The sequence below is a fragment of the Rattus norvegicus genome, chromosome 15, assembly GCF_036323735.1.
Source record: "Rattus norvegicus strain BN/NHsdMcwi chromosome 15, GRCr8, whole genome shotgun sequence".
NCBI lineage: Eukaryota > Metazoa > Chordata > Mammalia > Rodentia > Muridae > Rattus > Rattus norvegicus.
Window position 1 is genome coordinate 1,536,586 of NC_086033.1, and position 22,193 is coordinate 1,558,778.

Sequence of the window (22,193 nt, forward strand, 5' to 3'; positions counted from 1 at the left end):
AACTTAGGCCATCGAAAAGATGGTCATTTTTTTCCTGTCTGAACACAGTAAAAGCTTGGAAATAGAAAACAATTTAGTGAAATTCATGTTCAGTTTTTGTTTCTTTTCTCCAAATTACCTGTTTAAAAAGAAACCCAGAAATTTCTACTTCAGCCAAATAGGAACTTAAGGTCTACCCTTTTTAGAGAACGCACCCAGTGAGTATGTCCAAGCACAGGGAAAACCAACATCTTACTTCTACTGTTCTACCATCTTACCTGGAAAAGCTATTGGTAAGTAATCCATTTATTTAATTCTTCAGCATGTCCTTATTAGATGTCAGTGGTTGCCTCATTTCTGGAGGAAATGTGTTTTATAGGGGAATTTTTATTATGTTGGGCAGAGACCAAAACTTCATTTAATTTGCTTTGGCTTAGAGAACCATCATGTGTTCTGAATGACTGGTTCAGGATGAATCCATCCCTTTTTGTTTCTAAGAATCTCTCTTTCAGATATATAGGGGAAAGCATCTTTAATTCACAGATTCTCTAGTGTGAACCACAGTTTCTCATACTGAAGTGACACTAGGAGTTGGAGGTATGAGTCTTGCCCTAGGATTATAAAGATTCATTTATTTTTGATTTATGAGTATGGGGGCATTTTTGCCTGCCTGCATATTTGTACACTGTTTGTATACAATTCCCTTGGATTCTAGAAGAGGGTGTCAGATCCTCTCAAATTAGACTTACAGATAGCTGTTAGTTGCCATGTGGGTGCTATGAACCATACCCACATCCTTTGCAAGAACAAGTGCTCTTTAACACTGAGCCATCTCTTCAGCCCCCTATTACAGTACTTTTAAAATGCATTAAGGAATTTTATCATTGAGTAGAGTTTAAGAGTCAGTTTACTCTTCTGGGCTAAGGTTTCTGAAGATTAAATCAAAATGGAGTTAATTATGTCAAAGGTTTATGTCAACAAGCCACAACTAAGATATTGTCTGGTCTTCTAGAAAATTGGGAGAGTTGATCATTGTATTCCCAAACATGCCAGCCTGACCAGGAATGACGAGGAAGCCCTGTGTGCTGTAACTAAACAGGAGAAGGCACTGTCCCTACAAGGAATTAATGTAAATGGATGCTGACCAGGTTGTAGCGTCTATTATGCTAGTTCCTAGATTGTGCTTATTATATCTCATGAACAGCTCTCCTGTACACAAAGAACACTAAAGAGGTGTCTCTAATGTTCAGATTGGACACTGCTCAATTCATCAATTACTAATAGAAGCCAGTTACAACACAAATGGAAATTGATTGAAATTTTGTTGTGCCATCCCTGTCCAAAAAATATGAACTAAACCAGGAAAATGAGCTCTCCAGATAAACCAGTCCAGATTTATGATTTATGAGTATGGGTGCATTTTTGCCTACATGTATATCTGTACACTACTTACACAATTTCTGGCTCTCCTTACTTTTATAATGAAAAATTAATCCCAGCCCACTTGTTCCACTACAGCAAAGATACACAAAATTAAACATCATATTTATACTTGACAACTTTACGTGTGGCCTGAGTTCCTCCAGGGGAACCTGGTTGATTTTCTGGGTTTTTTTTTTGTTGTTGTTGTTTTGTTTTGTTTTGTTTTTTGTTTGTTTGTTTGTTTTGGTTTTCTTTTCATTTTCTCTTGTTTATTTTTTGATTTTGGTTTTGGTATTTATTTTTGTTTTGTCTTACCAGCACACAGTGATTACAGCTAGTTCTCAGTTAACAGTTTTTCCTTCCTTGGAGATGAGTCAGTGAGGGTATTAACAGCACATGTCTGGGAATACTCTTAAAAAGAGGGGCAAACGAAACACACCTGCCTGGTTTCTACTTACTAAAAGTGTGTTGACTTTCTAAATGAGGACAGGCTAGCATAATTAGCATTCTATTATAATATAATGATACCATTTTAAATATGTGCCACTGTAGAACTGAAGGATCTCTATCCTCAGAGAACTTACAGATGGATACCTAGAGATACACAGATCACTACAGAACAGCATGGGATACTATGGTTCATAGCACAAGCATTGTTGGTCCCAACAATGTTAGATGGGAATTCAGAACAAGACCTTTGTGAAATTGGGAGTGGCTGAGCAAAGGTCCCTATGAAGATGAAAGTTGGTCTGACCCTTTAAGAGTGGGATGCATTTGGATAGATAGCATAGAGACCAAAATGGATGATCAAATAGGGTCCAAGAGGTTGGGAAGATTGCTCAGTCAGTAAAGTGTTTATTTTCAAGCATGAAGACTGGTGTTGGATCTATATACTCACTTAAAAACAAAACAAAAGAAGCCAGGCAAGAAAACACATCATTGCAATCTTAGTATTGGGAAAACAGAGAAAGGCAGATCTTTAATGATGGCTTGTCTGTTAGTCCAGTACACTTGATCAGCACCATAGCAAAGAGAGACCCTGCTTCAAAATGGCCAGGTGGATGGCATCCGAGGTCATTGATCATCTGTCCTCCACATACATGAACAGACATATACACACAGACATATACAATTGCCACCTGTGATGGAGACAGGGCAGTCAGACAAGAATATATATGGACTCAGACTTAAGATGGTTTACTTTTCTACTTTATGGGGGTGTGGAAGTGTATCCATACAACCATCCTATTTTTAACTTCCATTACATCTGTTATTAAATTATATGCGATAGTCAGCATTTAATTAGAAAATGGGCTTCACTTTGAATGATAATCCAAAGTACAGGATATCAAGTATATCAGGTACAGGATATCAAAGATAATCAGGTACAGGACTTTCTGGGGAGGTTCAAGGTAGGTGATATTGAGCTGTGATATTTGGTAAGTTAGAAGTTTTGAAGAGCATGCTCAACTTCAATTCGGAGATTAATATGATACATGCAAATTGTAAGGCAAGATGCATCTGGATGAAAAGGGGCAGAATATACAACTGAATCCACTGGAAAAGTTCAGAGAACTAAAACAGATGTTCCCAGATGAAAGAAATCCCTCTGGAAAAGAGAAAAGAGATAATGCAGATGGTCCATCAGCGTTTTCTTCCCCAAAAGATTCCAATCCAATAAAAATCCAGAACACCGGGTTAGATGTGAGAACTGTGCATCATCTTTAACACTCTATAATAAACTTAGGATTGTTTGACCTCACAGTGGCACAAGAGCCACATGCGCTAAACAGATGTGAAACTTCTGGTCTCACTGGTGTCATGGTCTCTTCCGATGCTGGACAGGGACAGTGACGCTGCATGATGTGAGCAGGAGCACCTGGAATGCTTCTGTCACTATATTAGTGTATTATTTAGATACAGTTCTTCAAGAAATGACCTGAGTTATGCAACACTTTTGTCACAAAACAAACTTTTAGGTAGCTGATCTGCCCAACTATAGACTGTTCTGGGTGTTTTGAACACACTGAAAGCTAGGCTGTGTGGTGCTATGAGGTTCTGTTGGATCAGCGTGTTGAATAGATTTTCTTTAAATTTTTAACTGGGATGAACTCCACCATGAGGCAGGGCATCTGTAAGTTTGCACTCTGCCTCTGATAACAAAATAATATGCTAATAGCACCGTTTGATGTATGTAACACATTGGTCACTTTGGAAAAGAAGATGCCAGATCCACCATCTATCACCATGATAATATCTCCACATGAAGGAGCCAAATGCTGGCAAGACATTATGAACTGGATACTATGGATTTTAATAGACACATTTTGTTGGTGTGTGTGTGGGGCATAAAAGGTAAAAAATCCAGGTAAGGGGTTGGGGATTTAGCTCAGTGGTAGAGCGCTTGCCTAGTAAGCGCAAGGCCCTGAGTTCAGTCCCCAGCTCCGAAAAAAAAGAAAAAAAAATCCAGGTAAATCCCCTAAGGCATTTCTACTCTGTTAGGATGGGAAGGTTAGATTGATGAGATTTGATTCATCATCTACATCATGACAATATAGGAGAGCATGCCCCAGGTGTCTGAGACACATAAACGGATTTCTGAACTCATTAGAGCCATTGAGGGTTGGTTTCTGCTGGAATCGTGAAACCCACTTTGCACAAAGGCACAAAAGTCTGAGAGCCTGAAGCTCTGGTCAGTTTGACCTTGAATCACCACTCAACCCATCCTCCCTCTCCTCTGGCCATTCTACAAAGTGGCCAAGAAACCTAAATTGAATGTTTGAACCTCTTAGCATCTAGTTTACAGAAGTGATGTTCTCTCCCAACCCTGAGGTCAGTTGGCTGGTTAATAGATGGGCTGGGTTCACTCTTCAGGTTGTCTGAGTTCCAGCTGAGTGTGCTTTCTCCTACCACTGGCTATTCTGTGATGTTCCAGCAACAAATTAGCCCTATTAAAATGAGCTGTGGAAGGAGGTCATCTGATGAGCAGTCTCCAGAGGGAAGACCTACATCACTTTATCACCTCCCACACTGTGGTAACTATTGGTATTTATAAAATGATGAAGGTGCTGGCATTGGAAAATGTATACCATGGCAAGTCTTTGAGTGAAAGCCAGAAAAAGAATAAAAAGCTCCCCGAGTGACCGACTGCACTTCTCTGCTGCTTCCTCAATTAACTCCAAACAGACTTTGTCTGGGATGGAGTGATTTAGTTTCAAGGCAAGGTCAGTCCCACACACCCAGAATAAAGATTGCCAAATATGCTTATTTGAGCTGAATTACATTTGGTGGTTTAATAATATGAATTTACTGCTTTTTCAATGGGGACTCTAACACTGGGGAGAACTTTAAAATGCATCACACTTAAAACATAAAATTAAATTCAATTAACTTTTATTGGGAGGCTAATACACTAGTACCCTAGAGGGAGAAACAGCTCTCTGCTTTCCCCAGATTTTCAAAGCAGGTTTCTGGAAGGCTGGCCAAAGATAGAGGATTGGATTGTTCCCCAATAAAGATCTTCATTGGCCAGTTTAACATCTGTGCTCTCTTGATGAAGAAGCTTGGACTTGTAAGCACCCAGCTAAAAGACTCCAGGGGCATAAAACCTAGAATGACAAATAGGTAGAAAATGCCATGGGTGGGCCTGGAGAGACGGCTCAGTGATTCATTCAGGGCACTGGTTGTTATTGTAGAGGAACTGCCTTTAGGTCCAAGAATCCACACAGGGGCTTACTACCATCTGCAAAAACAGTTCAAGGTATACAATGCCCTCTTCTGGCTTTCATGGGCACCAGGCACACATGTGGTGTATATACATATATGCAGGCAAAACACTCATACACATAAAATAAATATAAACTTTTTAAAAAATATCTAGAAAGGGTGGGGATTTAAGAAAGAAAAAACTGCTTATGAAAACATAAAAGACAAAAACAAACATGGCTAAGAACGTAAGTCTCAGATCAGGCATCTATATAAAACTCACCCACTTTCCTGTTGCTAAGACAAAATATAATCTATGAAAACACATACATTTATGCATGCATATGTGTACACACGCACACACACGCACACACACACACACACACACACACACACACACACACACACACAGAGCATGATTAACCATGCATCAGGATACACCTATTAGAGGTTCTCAGTCTAGGCTTTAATGACCTCCTTTCTACATTGAGACATTGTCAGTTTGGAGACGATGTCCCCCTTTGTCCCTGTACATGGCCAGTTCAAACATAAGCAGCCTTGCTTGGGAAAAGCTGAATCCTGAACACAAAGGCCAACTGCATTCCACAGACAGGATGGCATCGTTCACTTAATCCCTGAACACATGTGTAATGGATGTCAGTACATCTTGTGTTTTGTCCTAGGCACTAGAGGTTTGTGAGCAAAATAGGCAGGAATACTTTGTAACTAGAAAGGAATTGGGGAAAAACAGAAATCAAAAGTACTCCATCTTGAACCTCTTCACCATTCTATTAAAATCAGTTACAGACTCACTGTAGAGCCCTGTAAAAGGTGTTATCTCTTGTATAGGTTTCCTGAACAAACTGCCATGGCCTCTGTGCCTTAAAAGAGCACAAACTTACTGTCTGAATGGTAGAGGTTTTAAAACAGGTCCTGGTAGGTGAAATCAAGCTGTTCCTTTTAGATGTTGTAAGGGGTAAAAATGCTTTGAATAGCCCCTGCCCTATCTCTCCTGAATCTTTCTGTCATGGAAGGGCACTCCCATCTCAGCCCTCTTCTCATAGCATTTCCTGTGCCTGAGTCCTTGTACCCAGTGACTATGTTTACACCAGGCCCATCTGAACAGCCAGAGCTCTTAGAGCTTTGACTGGGGGCCTAGAGGCAGAATGGTTCCTCGACTGTTTCTGCATTCCTTGGTGAAAGGCAACAAAACATTCAAAAATCAAAGACCACAAGTGTGTTCAAGGTCTGGGTTTCCAAGGATAAGTAAGATGATGTACTAGAAATGTGTATCAATGCACACAAGTATCCAGCTACTGTTACTATTATGTCTTTGTTATAATTATTCAGTGGGCCTGGGCTTAAGCCCGTGACTTCAACTGTGCAGACCATTGCAGTGTCCAGAACTGCCTCTTCCCACTACTTAAATTAAATCTACTTTGTAAGTCCCTGCCTTGTTCATTCTCTCTGTCTCCCCAGCTAGGAGTGATGCTATTCTCTGCCCTTCCCACCTCCAGTAACATAAGAACCATTTAAGACTATGTTATTATCATTGTCATGATTATTATTTATTTCATATATATATGCATATATATGTATGCAGAGATGTTTGTCCTACTGCTTAGCTGCTTAGCACAGAGATGAAGCCACAGTAGATAATTTATTTTTAGATCACTAAGTGACTGAGTGGACTGGTTCCAGAGTTTATTCCTCACGGATCTGCATGGGAAGCATAGTTCCAATGTCATATTCAAGGGGAGCCTGCTGTGAGGCCCCACATGTCCCTACTACCCTGCACTCTGACTTCCAAACTGAAGGCAATCCCCATCTTTCCCTGACATCATGTACATGATGATGCCTTCCCAACCAGGATGAGAAAGGCTTCTGGCCTCCATTTGAGTGCCAAGTAGTACAAGTGTCTGCTATGCATGCAGAGGAAGGCAAGCAGGACACAGAATAGAACAAAGAGCTCACACCAGTCAAAGCCAGTTTGAGCCAGTCCACGCTGCTCTGAGAACCTCCCCCACCTCCCTCCCGAGCTGGCAAGAGGACAAGAAGAAGATCATTGACTTCAATCTTTGGCCTCCTTACCACGAAAGGACTTGTGAAGGTGAACGGTTTGCAGACGAAGGGGGATATAAAAGAGACAAAACCAGGATAAAAATTAAATAAAAAGTAGCTGTCTTAAACTGTAATTGCAGTCCTCTGCTGAGCACGCTTGCAGATATATAAATGTGATTTACCATCAGCTTGCAACTACAAATCAGGTCTTGAGAAACACTTGTGCTATGAAATTGTTTAATCTCATCAAGCTCTGCTTTCACAGCAAGCCATAAATCACGGAGTCTTTGTTATCATAGACCTCCACCAGCGCCTCTCTGGCAGGCCATGGATCGTGGGTATATATAATCTTGACTGCACAAACACTGGGGTCGACGCAGGCTGAAATACTTTCATAATAGCCACTGTGCAGCTGCTGGAACACAAGCCTATGATGGATATCTCATTTCCTACAGTCGGCATCTATTTCGAGCAAATTATTACCACATAAATTTCTTGTCAACAGAAACGGCCAATTAATTAAGTTAAAAATTTACTTGTGATCACATCTACAAACCAAATAGAACGGCAAGGCAATTTTCCAGTTACTGAATATACTGCAGGTCAGTTTAATGAATAATTTTTAACTTTGTCATAAACTCAAAGACAGGCTAATATCTCCAGAAAACTGAATGGAGACCAGCTGCCGACAGATTTACACAAAATATATTTATGGGGAATTTGATTGCTGACATCTGGGGACAGAAATAAACTTTCTATAATTACAGAGGCATCTTTGCCATATATATGGATTTCTTTCACCCAAAAAATGCAAATATGTCCTTAGGAAGGGTATATTTATATTTTCAGGCAGGGCTACAGTGGGGTTCAATGGCTTTTGGAGAAATCATTGCATTAAATTTCTTTGCTAGTGATGGGTTCAGTATCATAGGGAGAGACAAAATCATGGCCAAAGACCTGTTTATCACTGTCCCACACCTGTCTCAACCCCAAATCAGCTCGCTCCCTCTCTCTCTCTCTCTCTCTCTCTCTCTCTCTCTCTCTCTCTCTCTCTCTCACTTGGCACATGTCCAGCAGTATAAGCAGCACTCAGAGGCTTTGTCAGGTAAGGCAGACAGACAAGCTTCCCAAAGGAGTGTGATGAATATAGACCAGATCTGCTTAGAAAATCAGACCAGCAGAGGGCCCTAGGTAATTCCTAGTCTAACCATGTGTCTTTGAACTGAAGGAAAACCATGGTGTGTGGGTGGGCATGTGTGGGTGTGGGTGGGGTAATTGTCCAGTTGAGTATAAAGGTTATGGGTACAGGGACACATGGCAGATTTGATTACAGATAAGGATTTATTCAACCAGGGGTAGAATTATGACTTTTATGAGGGCCTTCCCCTTACCTGACATCTGGAGAGCATTCAAGGCCCTCCAAATCGTAGCTTTAGTCTGTCTTTAACAGGTCCTTTGAGCCTGTCTCCAGCCTGCCATTGTTACGTCAGATAGTGTCACACAGGCCCTTTGCCTTTTTTGTTGCCATGACCCTGAGCCAACAAAGGACCTCTGAATTTCTAGTCTATTTCCCATCACCTTACAACTTTCTAGCTTGAAGATTGTCTCCATGGCTTCTAGCCAGCAGGAGAGACTATGACTCTTCATTAATACATAGCCTTCCACCTATAACTTGAAAGCCCACAACGTTACCTTGGCCAGAAAGGGCAGTAGTGAGTTCGAAGACTGAACTCTTCAAGGAGATAGTAGGCAACCACAGGGTGGGGGTGTTGTTATGAGATTGAAGGTGTGTAGGACCTACACACCTTCTGCTGGGCTTCTCAGCCCAGAGGTTCTGAATTGTAGGATGGTTGTGTAGAAGAACCTTTTGGTAAGTTTCTTGAAGACTGGGGTTATTTGACTCATGTTTAGTTTTCTAACTGCAAAGCCCAGTACCTTACAAAAAGGATCTCCACAAAAGCTTCTGAATGTGGACCTTATGCAGTGTTCATACATGTAACATTCAGCTCTCTGTGGCACTGGATATCTGTGCATCTTTATAAAGTGAACAGCATTGATTGCAGGCTATTATGTTTAGGGAGCTGAGAAGTCCAGGATGTTGAATACATCCCCCAACTAGACCAAAGTTTAATTGAGGAAACAAATCACACAGTAAACTCACAAGGCAGCATGAATAGTCAGGCTAAATGAATGAATGGCCAATGTGCAAACACAAAATAGAATACAAATCTTAAATAAATAGGGCAGATAATTGAAAGTATCGGGGTGGACAACACAAGATGTCCAAGTTTCAGAATATTAAAGGTATGCAGCAGTGACCCTACATAAATCATTTGACCACTGAAGAAACTAAGCCTCCCACATAAAGCTAAGCTAGCTTGCCCAAAGTCACTAAATTACAAAGTCCCCAAATACCTGAGTATCTTTCCGTGTCTCCCTGAATCTATCACTCACATACCCAACAAGCACTTCATTTTTCCTGGTTAACACATTGTACCTTCAACGTGGTGATTAGCACATGTCCTCAGGGCCAGGATTGAACTACATATGCCTCTCTCACAATCTTCTTTTTGACAGAAGACATTTTTCAAAATTTCTCTTTGGTAAGTATCTTAAATGCAAAGACATTACCTAACTATTCATTGAAGTTTTGAGGTAAATAACGTTAGTTCATCAGACGGCCTTCCTCTCCTGAAACACACACACGATGTGCTGAGCTTTCAGGTTGGTTAGTCTCTTAAGTAACTAACTATGGCCTTTGGGTTGATTGTTCAATCTTTCAATGCTTGTTTCAGTGTCTATGACATACCACAAAAGTGGTACCTACCTCAGGGTGTCATCAATAGTCTATAACACATAGAACATTTTAAAACAATGCACACGAGCAGTACTTGATATTTTTCTAGCCTCTAGTCTACATATCCTTTTGGTAGAATCGGTATGCATGTTGCCTGATGTTTAGAATGTGTACTCTTAGAGCGTATTACCTTGCTGTTGCTTCATGAAAGAACTATTAGGACCACACATGTTTTTGCCTCTGTTATGTTGCAGGCACTGCTATAAACACCTTACATTATTATCAACATCCCTAGGAGGTAAATATTCTTATTATCTCTGAATTACAGATGTGACCTAGAAAGGTTAAGTCACTTATCCAAGGACATATAGTTATAATTGGTGCAACTGGAGGTTGGCACACTCAGCCACACAAGTGTGCAGTCACTGTTTCTGGTAGCACTTTTTACTTCCAGATTCTGCCCCCCCCGCCCCCGCTAGAATTCCTCAGGTATTGCTCCAGCTCTGGAAAACCTTCTATTTTCTTTTACTAGAATACTTTTAATACTTTTCCCCTATCCTCAAGGATTTTACAGCTAAAACTAATCAAAAAGTACAAGTCCATGTGAAAAGCACCATCTGATAAATCCTAAACTGGTTCAGATCCACTCTGTTGTCAGGGTGACTCATCTCTGGTCAGTGAGGTAGCTTCTGAGAGTGTGTCTAATAACGGCCCCAAGTCTCTGTGGGAAGATGTTATGCAAAATATTTCAGGGAAGTTCAATTAGCTTGTGAGTTCAAGTTTGAAGCAGACATTATTGGCAGTCAGGAGGAGGGGAAAAGACAGAAGAGGATTCATAGTGTGCTTTTGTCAAATTAGATTCAAGATTTCTGTAACAGAAAATGTTTTATCACAGAGACAGTGGCTGAGAAACATGGGTGAATTGCATACATGCTGTGTGAGCACTCCTGACAAATGCAGGTAATAGCTGAGGGTGACGCACTGCTGACTGTCAGGTTATCTTGCTGAGGGTCACTGCTCCAGTGTCAAGGTCAGGATGAAACTAGAGAACAAAAAAGCAGTGAAGAAAGCCTGCCTCCTCAGCTGACCGGTGACAATAAGTAGCAAGCAGGTGACATGTGAGATAATCTATCATAGTCCTATTATATTGTCTTATATATTACAGTATATCATTGTCTTATTATATTTTTATGGTATTCCATTCGTTAATTGCCAGACCTTTGGAACTTTACTTTTTTAAGGAATTTTTCGTGATTTTATGAAAGATGCCTGTTTCAATTTGGGTGAGTCACACATGCACAAACAAACATTCCAGCTTGCTTACAGAGTTCTCATCTCGGATGGAATCTAAAAGAACTCAAAAGCCTGATGGATCTCTCCATTCAAAGAGCCTTTGTTCCAGCTGAAGAAAAGGTGCACATTCATAGTGGAGATTCACAGCTACTACTGGTAGAAAGGTTCCTGAATGGTGTGGAAAGTGCTGTTCATCTTCAGATAGGCAGATATGACTGACAGAGAGAAAGCTCAAGAAACAATCATGGGTTGGAGAAATGGCTGAGTGCCTAAGAGCATGTGCTGCTCTTCCAGGAGATGCGAGGTCTGTCCTCAGCCCCTGAATCACATGGCTCACCATGGCCTGTAACTCCACCTCCATGGGATCTGTCACTGACATCTGTGTAGGCACCTGTACCCATGTGCACACACACACATAGATAATTAGAAATAGTAGATAATCTTTATAAAAAGTGAAAGAACAGAAACAAATCACACAAGGTCAAGGATTTCTCCTGAGCCCTAGAAAATCCTTAGAAGAGTTATGAATAAAGCCTGAGGTTGTGTATTTGACAAGAATAGCAAGTCATATATTTTATTATTCACTCTTAAAATTACTTAAATATCTAAAATGAGTCTAGCATAGAATATATTCCACTTATCCAAAATAAAATAAAAAATAATACCCTTCCCCAATAACAGACTAGAAACCATCAAAGCACAGGAGAAAAACAAATGTGACAAAATTTAGAAACCGAAGTTTGATGAACGAGACGAAAGGTTCTGGGTTTGATCAGAAGAACAGCATGGTTCATGTCTAAACAACATTATATATCACCAGGCATTACACAGAGATATCACAAAACCCTGAAGTTTCTCACAACTGTCCCTAAATCCAGAAAGAGGTAAGCTCTAGGTAAATAGTCTTATCTTCTAATTCTTCTAAGTAACAAGTAATTCCAGGAGAAAAATAGTCCAGACCCAGGAGATTAAGAAGGGGATAGATTCACTAATGGACACAATGATTCCAGGATTCCACATGGAGTCTGAGCAATTATTCAAAGCACAAAAATAAAGCCTAGATATAGATGAGAGAGAGAGAGAGAGAGAGAGAGAGAGAGAGAGAGAGAGAAAGAGAGAGAGAGAAATATTTCCCAAAGATCACAAATCTTTTTAGTTGAACCAGCCTCCTCCCCATACTAAGGAAAGACATGCGACACTTACTTCTCAAACCAAAACTTGGAACATAAAGGAAGTGTGTCAGCCACAAATAAAACCATAATGGAAAGCTCACTCTCAATGCTCAAACAATAACAAAGAGAAAAGAGACAACATAGTACGTGTGTAGGTCTGGTAGAAAACATCAAACCAGAAAGGGAAGACAGGAGCTTACCAACCAAAAGACAGTGACCCATCAACTCAGGTAATGGAGATGGGTAGGGGTGGGGATCACAATAGCTGTATGCAGGATGAGTATGACTACTACTTTAACAAGAGAAGGGCTCCCATGGATAATCAAATGGCCACTTTATCTTCTTCAAGGTGAGATTAAGTGACTATAACATATCTTCACTCCTTACTGATTAAATCTAAAAGCCCTCACAAGACACTAGAATTCTCAGACTGCTGAAAGCCATACAAAATCAGGTGGAATATAGACAGGTAGCGATGGCACATGAGTTCTGAGCTTGTTTTATTTTTTAGTGTGATGTTGCCTCAACCAGGGTCAACTAGGATTTGAGTAAAAAATTAGGAATAGAGATAACAGTTATTAAAGGGATTAACAAAATGCTCTGAATTCACACTAATATTTCATGTTGGGTAAATATTAAATAATCATGACATAAGAAGAGAGAAGGTCATTTTTGTGGACATTGTGAAAATGACACTGTAACTAAGAACAATTCAGAGGTGCTGCAAATGGGGGTCTTAAAGAACAAAGAATGATGTTCCTACCCAAAATTCAATATATTGGTCATTTCTGGTCAATCCTTGATTGTTATAAGTTGTTAAGTTTCAATTTCAGAAAAAGTTACTGGTCAATTCTCAACCAGTACTATGGCAGAAATAACTAAAAATGCCAGTGAAGTATCAGTTTTCAAATCAGTTTTAGTTCCAGGGCTTTGAGCATAAAGACCATAAAGGTCATAAACATAAAATCTAACAAAGGGCATCCTCAGGGGCTGAGTTCCGAAACCTGACCATGTGTTCTACCCAAAATACCATCTGTCATTCCATGAAGTCAGGTAAGGAACTTGTGTGTTTAAGGTGACATACACGGACATTTCTAAATCAAGGAGCACAATGTCTTACACACAGGCAGCACAAACTAGACAGCACTGCTGCTAAGACTGGGCTCAGTGATCAGATCTGTGTCCCATGCAAGACTACACCCATGGGCCAAAGGTAACATGTCAATACCTTAAAACTCTAATTCTAATCTTCCCTTCGGGTGTTCCAGGACACAGGCCTGCTCTCACAAATCGCTCCAGCACTGAGTATGTTTGTCAACTGCTCAGAGGTCACTCTAAAATCTTGAAGTCTTACCTATGCATTCCTAATAACCAAAAAGATCAATCAATTTTAAGGCCATTGCCAACCCTTACTAATGGCAAAAGCTACTTATTCTTCATGGTTCATATGCAAACTCCTACCGATATAACCCAACACCATCTCTCCTACCAAACTGGTCTAGGTTTCATTGCAAATATAGAGAAATCTCTTTTCTTTTTCACAAAAGACAAATAACACAATTTATTTTAATGAATACATGCATACACATACATGCATACACAAATGCCCTGTGGTCACACCAAAGAGTATTTAGCAACTTTAGCAAAGAGAAATAAAAATAATTGGGGTAATGAGATGTCACCAAGAGCTGAAATAACTGGGATGATTGCAACAACTGTTGGTAACTGTTACAAAGAAACTGGATTCTTCTTCTTCTTCTTCTTCTTCTTCTTCTTCTTCTTCTTCTTCTTCTTCTTCTTCTTCTTCTTCTTCTTCTTCTTCTTCTTCCTCTTCCTCTCCCTCTCCCTCTCCCTCTCCCTCTCCCTCTCCCTCTCCCTCTCCCTCTCCCTCTCCCTCTCCCTCTCCCTCTCCCTCTCCCTCTCCCTCTCCTCCTCCTCCTCCTCCTCCTCCTCCTCCTCCTCCTCCTCCTCCTCCTTCTTCTTCTTCTTCTTCTTCTTCTTCTTCTTCTTCTTCTTCTTCTTCTTCTTCTTCTTCTTCTTCTTCTTCTTCTCTGCCTTCTCCTTCTCCTTCTTCTCCTCCTCCACTCCCCTCCTCCTCCTCCTTTTTCTTTTCTTTTTTTCCAGTCCATGGGGTAGAACTGTCCCATACAAGTCCTGTGTGGCATTTTACCTCCCACTGAGGATTAAATATTAGTACATGTAATGTCCTCCCTCTTCTTCCCAGATAAACTGTCTAGGAAAAGTGAAGGCAGAGATTTTGTCATTTAGAATTGTTGGAATTTTGAATGTGACTGAGGTTAGGTGAGACTTATGCAAAGCTGTTCTCTATGGGAATAGGATAAATGCTTTCCCTTTCCCATTCTCTTGTGGCTCCTGTATGCTGCAGCATAAGGATAGATTAAGTTTTTATAAATCTCTGCCTTTAATAGTGGATGATACAATTAGAAGTTGGGATCCTGTCTTTTCTTCCCGAGCTACTACTGACTCTTATATTCCCAAAGGTTGTACCATGTATAGATGCTTATCGAATACCCCTAAAAGTACCAGGGACCAGGAAAGGTGTACATGTTTCACTCGCTTTTCTTCAAGCAGCCTTAAGTTAACATGGTATGTCTATTCACTTTCCTTATACTCTTTAGTGTGTGCATCTCTCCCTTGACTGCAGGGATACAAAATTAATTGGTCAAAAGTTAAAGTGAAGTCTTGTAGGGCTTGTAACTCTCACAACAAGGTACTTACTGAACTGCAAATAAGAGAAAAATGGTAATTCCATGAGGAAAGAACAGATTCCAATCTCTGATGACTTTACTCCAGTCTCCCTTTCAGTTTTGAGTTTTCCAGTATCCATCTGGGAGAATGTCCTCCACTATGGAACATCTAGGTCTCTTTTGTATCTATTAAACCTACACTTATTGTTAAAATGAGGTCACAGGAAACCAGTATGGATAATCAATACAGCTAAAAGAGAGAAAATACATATTTAATCACTAACTACAAAGAGCATACCCTTGCTACCACGGTTTAGAAGGTTAAAACATTTATTCTAAATAAAAATCAGCAGTTTATTGTTTTGATTTTAGGGAAGATATTTTATAAGGCAAAAACATCTTTAGTTGCCTGTAGATCTACAGGAAGATTGTTCAAGGCCTTGTTTTGGATAGGAGAGTCCATGGTTTGGCCACAGCTAACGGCTGCTATCTGTGACTATTCTCACTGCACTTACAAAATCAATACAAGCAATAATTGTTACCAATGGTGCCCTTACCATTGATTAAACAGGACAATTAAATTGCCTCTGCTAAGTCACACAACTTTTAGGTGACATCATGGAGTCATTGAAAAACATTTAACAACTACTACCTATTGCCTACCTTGCTCAGTGACTCAAATGCAGAATGGCTTTTATTTAAGAGCTTTTATCCTAAGACATTCAGTCTGCCTGAGCTATTCTCAGCTGGAAATTTTCTCTTCTGTTTGTCTGTTTGTTTCTCTCTGATGCTGCCTTGGCTGGGACAATGCAAGATGTAATGGATCACATCATGGAGGGGATTGAAGTGCTCATTACAAGGTAAGGTTGCAGTCCTGGCAGAAGGAAAAACAAGACACTGCACAAAAGAGAATTGGTTGAAAACAAGAAAATACTAATGAGAATAAACAAACAAACAAAAATAGAAGATAGCATAACTTCCAAATTCCTTTCCAAACACCACCTTTCCATGGTGAATTTGGGCCACACTGATCTTGCTTTCCCATACAAGATACCGACTTCTGACTTGGACCTCTGTGCCAGAGTTTTCTTGACCTGTGTTCTACTTAGAGAGACTTAGTTCTCAGCTTACATTAATCATTTATGTCCCTGCTCAAATGCTCTTGCAAGAGAAGCCTTTCTTCTAAGTCTGTCTGTATGTTTGTATGTACATATGTGCATATGTATGTATGTGTATGTATATGTATGGGCCTACATGGATAATCATCCAAGGTAGCCTCTCACCTCAGGTAGATACTTTCTGTCACATAGTTCTACCTCATTTTGGGTGAGACAGTCAGTATTAGAAAGCATATCACATACCTACTTTCATGCTTACTGCCTTACAGAATTTATTCAATATTAATGGAATGAGAACAGGGGCCATTGGTCCTCTTCACTACTGTGTCCTCAGAGTCTATTATAGAATATAAACAGAGGAGATTCTCTGTGAATGCTAATGTGGAAAGAAACTGTGAGAATTTGGTAAGTGACTAGGATGAATGGGAAACTTGCTACCATTTACCTTGAGGTCACTGTTTCTAGGCCTCCCTCCCTTAAGACTATGCACCAGAAGAAGAAGACTCTAGTCCCATCATTTATTGCTAAAGTGATCTTGAGGCCATCAGGATTACTTAACATTTCTATCTAATCTTATGATCAGATTTTTAAAAAACTATGTGCTTATAAAATAACAATTCACCTTATATAAATGTGTAAGAAATGTTTCTATCATTTTAATGACGACTTCCATTCACATTTACTACATACCATGAAGAGTATCCAGGAGCAGGGAACCTTTGAGTGTGGGTATAATCTTACACAACCTATTTATCCAAGATTACTTAATGTCTGTTTAGAGATATTCTCTCCTCTGTCACTATATCATGCAGCCAAGAAGCTCAATAACCTGCTTACCCCATTCACCAATGCACACCAGCAAATTTGCAACTTATACCCATGTATGACCCACCAGACAGTTTCACCACAGTCATGAGTGCCCTTTATGAATAATTTGGATGTGGAAAAAGAAAGTTTCCATTGTTGAAAGCTAAAGAAGAGACATTTAATTTAAACAGTATTAGGTTGGTAGATGAGGTAAATTGAAGCATGTAAAATGTATTGGACATCATAAAAGAGAAGCAGGGAGAGGGTCAAGGAGATGGGGGATGGTTGATTATCACAGAATTGCCAGCATAATAACTGGCAGCACATCACAGTGCACCATGAAGGCTGGGAAGCTCGTTCCCTGGCTGATTGTTTTATGTCATTGTTGGTGCTCCTCGTCCATCAACTATGACCCTGGAAGCAGCAAACCTCATCATCAGAAAGGAAGAAATGTAAATTTCAAAATAGATATATAAATATCCAGTGACTTGGGGTTCCATTAGTCATTTATATGCTTGACTTTGGAATGCAAAAATGTAAATCTAAGGCACTTGCCCAGTCAGAAGTCACCCAGGGTTCATATAATAATCCTGTGACAAGGGCTAAGTCAGTGACTAGCAATAAAAGCTAGGAGGCCAATAAGCTCATCAAACATAGCATGGGGGAAAAACAAGGAAGAGATATACTCTCAATCTCTAAGTGAGTGAGAGCAACTGACTAACTAATAAAGTCCATCCTACAGAGTCAAAGATTTCCCAGATGCCATTGAGGGCAGAAGGACAGAGATTTACTCATTGACAAGAAAATGCCCCTATAAGCAGAGCGCTCCAAAGCTTAAGAAATGTGGCTTCCTTTCTGATTTACTGCCATTCTATAGCTGCCAGCAACAGATACACTGCCGATGACCACATGTCTACATTAAGGTAAGTGGCATCCATGATGCAAGCTCTCCTAATGAGATCCACAAATACAAGATCATTAAGAGTTATGTAAGGTTGAGTTTGAGCTAACTTCACAGGGATAATAGAGCCAAAAGAGAATAGGCAGAGGCACAACAAAGCCAAAGAAATGGAGCATCTTTGAGGCAGCTCCATGGAATGAATCTGCAGAGGCATGCACCAGTCCAGTCACTCCTGTAGACAGAGAAGAGATGAGTGGATGAACGGCATATCCAGGAAGGAGGTGATCTAGTTTACTCTGCTCAGTGCACAGTTGGAGCTAGGGTATCAGAGACAATCTCAAAATTACATGATTGATGGGAAAAGCATTGTTAGCCGGGCACCTTACCCTACTGACTCCTAGACCATCTCCTGGGTCTTCCTACCAGGGAGCACCTTCTACAGCTCATTTCCTCTTCAACTCCTAATCTTTCAGGGCAAGCAGCATTTATTCTATTGCTTAGCCTAAAAGTTATTCCTCTAAAGATTGAGGATTAGAAAAAATGATTGCACCCTATACAAGAATGAGGCAAGAGTGTCAGAACCGAATAGATGGATTGGCATTTGGTATCACACACCTGTAATCACAGCACTTGGAAAGTAGAGGCAAGAGAATCCAGAGTTCAAGACTATCATTGGCTATACAGCAAACATGAGACCAGCCTAAGTTACATATGACCCTGGTTTTAAGTAATAACCTATATCAAGGGGACAATTTTTCACTACATAACAGGCTATCCAATAAAATAAATAATACAGTGTCACATACAGATTACCACATTTTGAATATTTGGTCAGTGGGATCCCACAGAACTCTGAAAACACTATTTGTGTTGCTCTGGTTAGCCTCCAGACCTTAGAAGTGAGACCCTATTGCTAAAGACAGTTACCCAGCTGTGAACCCTTCAAACGAAGGTAACAACTGACATGGCAAGATATGTTCACTGGTGCAATAGTGGCATAAATGTTATAGAAATAACCAACCAATTTCTGCTTGAATTGGAAGCTCACTCCATAAGATGGAACCTATTCCATATACCATTAATTGAACCAGAACCTCATTGTTGGCTAGATTATAGGTCCAGTGGAAAAATCCAGAACTATTGTTCAGTTAATAGGATATAATAGTGCATTTCTTCATATGTTTTCATCTTTATACCCATAGCATATCTGTCAAGCCTTATCAGAGACGCTCCTGTTTTTACAACAGATGACAATTAAGTATACAAAGACCCAAAGCTAGTCAATATTCAGAGAATATTGTGAGTGCTCAACTCTGAATGGGACATTTAGATTCCTAATTTTAATGTGAAATTGTATAAAAGTCAGTCATTTGCTATCTGTAAAGATAATGGAGCATTTCTTAAAACATCCCAATGCCACTTAGTAACCAATGTAGCATTAATTAGTACTTAACTACCCGAATCAAGGTCTAATACACAGAGTTTATATGTGAGATGCAGTACAACATATTTCCAAAACAGAATTTCATAGAGCTAAGATGAACTACTTGTACTAATTACTTTTGCCTCTTTGTGCTTTCTGATCTGGAAAATGGAGACAATAACTAAGCTTTATTCAGACAATGTGAAATCTAAGTTAGATGAGATAATGAAGAACTCAGTAGAGCAGATGGTCCATCTTTATTGTTAACACTATTGGATTAATAAATGCCAAGGGGATCTGGGAAAAACATACCTCTGGGTCACGTCTGTGGTGGCATATCCAGAGATAGATAAATTATGAAGGCTCTGAACTATTTATTCATATGGGATCATCATATGTAACATTACTGACCGTGGTACAAGACAGTAGCTAGCCTAGTTGGAGGAAATGGGTTACTGATTGGTGGTGGTGGTGGTGGTGGTGGTGGTGGTGGTGGTGGTGGTGGTGGTGGTGGTGGTGTGTGTGTGTGTGTGTGTGTGTGTATGTGTGTATGTGTGTATAACAGTGTGATTGCATGCATTAGTTTAGGTGTACCACATTTATTCAGGAGCACATAGAAGCCAGATTTGCTCAGAAATGCAGTTATAAAAGGTTATGAGCCACCATGTTAGGTGCTGGGAACTGAACCCAGGTCTTCTTCAAGAGCAGTAAGCACTCTTATCCATTGAGCCATCTCTCCAGCTATTCTGGACTCCTTTCTATTTCCTTTACTCTTTGTTTCTTGCCCACTAGGAAGTGAAGGCAAGCCACATACTTTCAGTCACCATGATTTCTGCTTAAATGTTTGGATTACATGTCCATTAACTGAAACCTCTGAAATTATGAACCACATGAAATTGCTTCTATCAGGTGTTTGGTCACAGTGATGAAAGAAGTAGCCAATACACCTACAGATTCCAACAAAGCAATATAAACTCTGGGAAAAGAGTTGGTCAATAAAGATTATCAGTACGTGTGAGGGACTAAGAGTTAATACTATGTCTACAAAGAAACACTGTATGCAGAAGCAAGTGGAAACCTTCAGATTCTATCAACACACACACACACACACACACACACACACACACACATACACACATGCAAAAAAACTGAAACATTCTATTACCTGTAATTTTTTCCAAAAAGATTACTATTAATATTAAACTTTATGGGGCAGAGCTCTTCAGTATAAATAGTGAGTTCTATCTCAATCCTTCCACCTGCTTGTTACAAAGCTTCTGTCCCAGATAGACAATGAGGAGCACTTCCTGAGGGAAATCCCCATTTGAAAGTATAGAAGTCTTGAATGTTTCCAAGACAGTAAAGCTAGATGCCTTAGGTGTGAGTTTAGTAGGCATGGTGGCCTACTGCCCAGCAGGCAGTGGCACTTAAGGAGAATCACATAGCCCAGAACTGTCTGAACTTTCTAGTGACTGATTCTTGACACGGCGCACTCTACTTTCAGCCTTGGTAGTAGAGCAATAAAGGAAACTGAGGCCTCAAAGAGAGAACTCTAAACACTCAGCTTTTCTTTTGGAAATGAGGTTTTTCATTTGAGGGGTGATAAAGAATTAGAGCATTTAAACCATGGGGAAAGATTTAAGTGGGACCAGTTCAATAAATCTGCTACCTTTGCTTCCTATTTTACACACACACACACACACACACACACACACACACACACACACACACACACACACGTACAGTACTCCTGCTGCTTTGGCCCCAGAGGTCATGAGGATCAAATATAAATTTCGAGAGTTGAAAAGAGAGAAGCTATTCCAAATGACTCAGAGGATAACTGTCACTAGAATTAATATGGTTGGAATGTTTAAAATTGCCACAGGTCCCTTCACTTTTGAAAGGTGTCAGGCTCCCGTCTTGGAAGGTGAGTGCCTGTCTATGATACCAGGATGAAGTGCTGTGCTGTGCTGTCACAGGCAGCTGCAGGGAAAGGAAAAGCTTATTTAATTTGCTGAACCTCACGGAGAAATTGGCAAGGATGAACTCCAAAGGTAAGCATGGGGGAGGATTCTTATCTCTCCCCATTTGCCACATTACTAGGATGTTCCGTTCAATTTCACCCTCTCTGTGGTATCTGATCTTCCCGTACTTTCCTCTACACTGTGCAGTATTCTTCTCTCCAAAACTAAATACAGGCCAGACATAAGGATTGGGAACTCAGCCCTTTCCAGAGGGCCAAAGTGCCTCTAACTTAGGGGAGCAAAATCTAATCTCCTCTCCTGCCATCTGGACAGACACTGTGAGGCCAACCAAGTTGCCTCAATTTCCAACAGCTGACAACTATACTGATTTGTCCCACAATAAACCATTTGGCATTCAACCTCTCTGAAAGGAAAGAAAAGCCAAGAAGCAGGATTCTGAGATATTCTCTCTCTCTCTCTCTCTCTCTCTCTCTCTCTCTCTCTCTCTCTCTCTCTCTCTCTCTCTTTCTCTCTCTCTCTCTCTCTTCCCCCTGTGTATGTGTATATGTGTGGGTGTGTTTCCATGATGAGTGTGGAATCATGCATGAGCACATGAGGGACATATGTGTATAAGCATGTAAGATCTAGAGGTTGATTATGGGTCTCTTCCTCAATTGCTCCCCAACTTATTGTTTTACACAACATCTCTCACTAAAACCCAAACTCACTGAATTCCCTACATTGGCTAACCGGCAATCTTCCAGGATCCTCTGCTGTCTGCCTTCCCAGTGCCAAGACTACAGACATGTGCTGCTGCACCAGGCTTGGTATGTGGGTGATGTG

The 22,193-nt window shown here is 40.3% G+C and overlaps 1 protein-coding gene across 8 annotated transcripts in view; it reads right to left on the minus strand.

Moving 5' to 3' along the window:
* Lrmda (leucine rich melanocyte differentiation associated) overlaps nt 1-22,193 on the minus strand; it is a 1,059,015-nt gene that overhangs the window by 261,447 nt on the left and 775,375 nt on the right. The window contains exon 1 of one of the 8 annotated variants that reach the window (XM_063274636.1): nt 8,559-9,791. The exons of the other annotated variants lie outside the window; for them this stretch is intronic. Coding sequence (XP_063130706.1) covers nt 8,559-8,576 — 18 coding nt within the window. The 5' untranslated portion in view covers nt 8,577-9,791. Of the gene's footprint in view, nt 1-8,558; nt 9,792-22,193 lie in introns of those variants that run through there. 8 annotated transcript variants of the gene reach the window in all.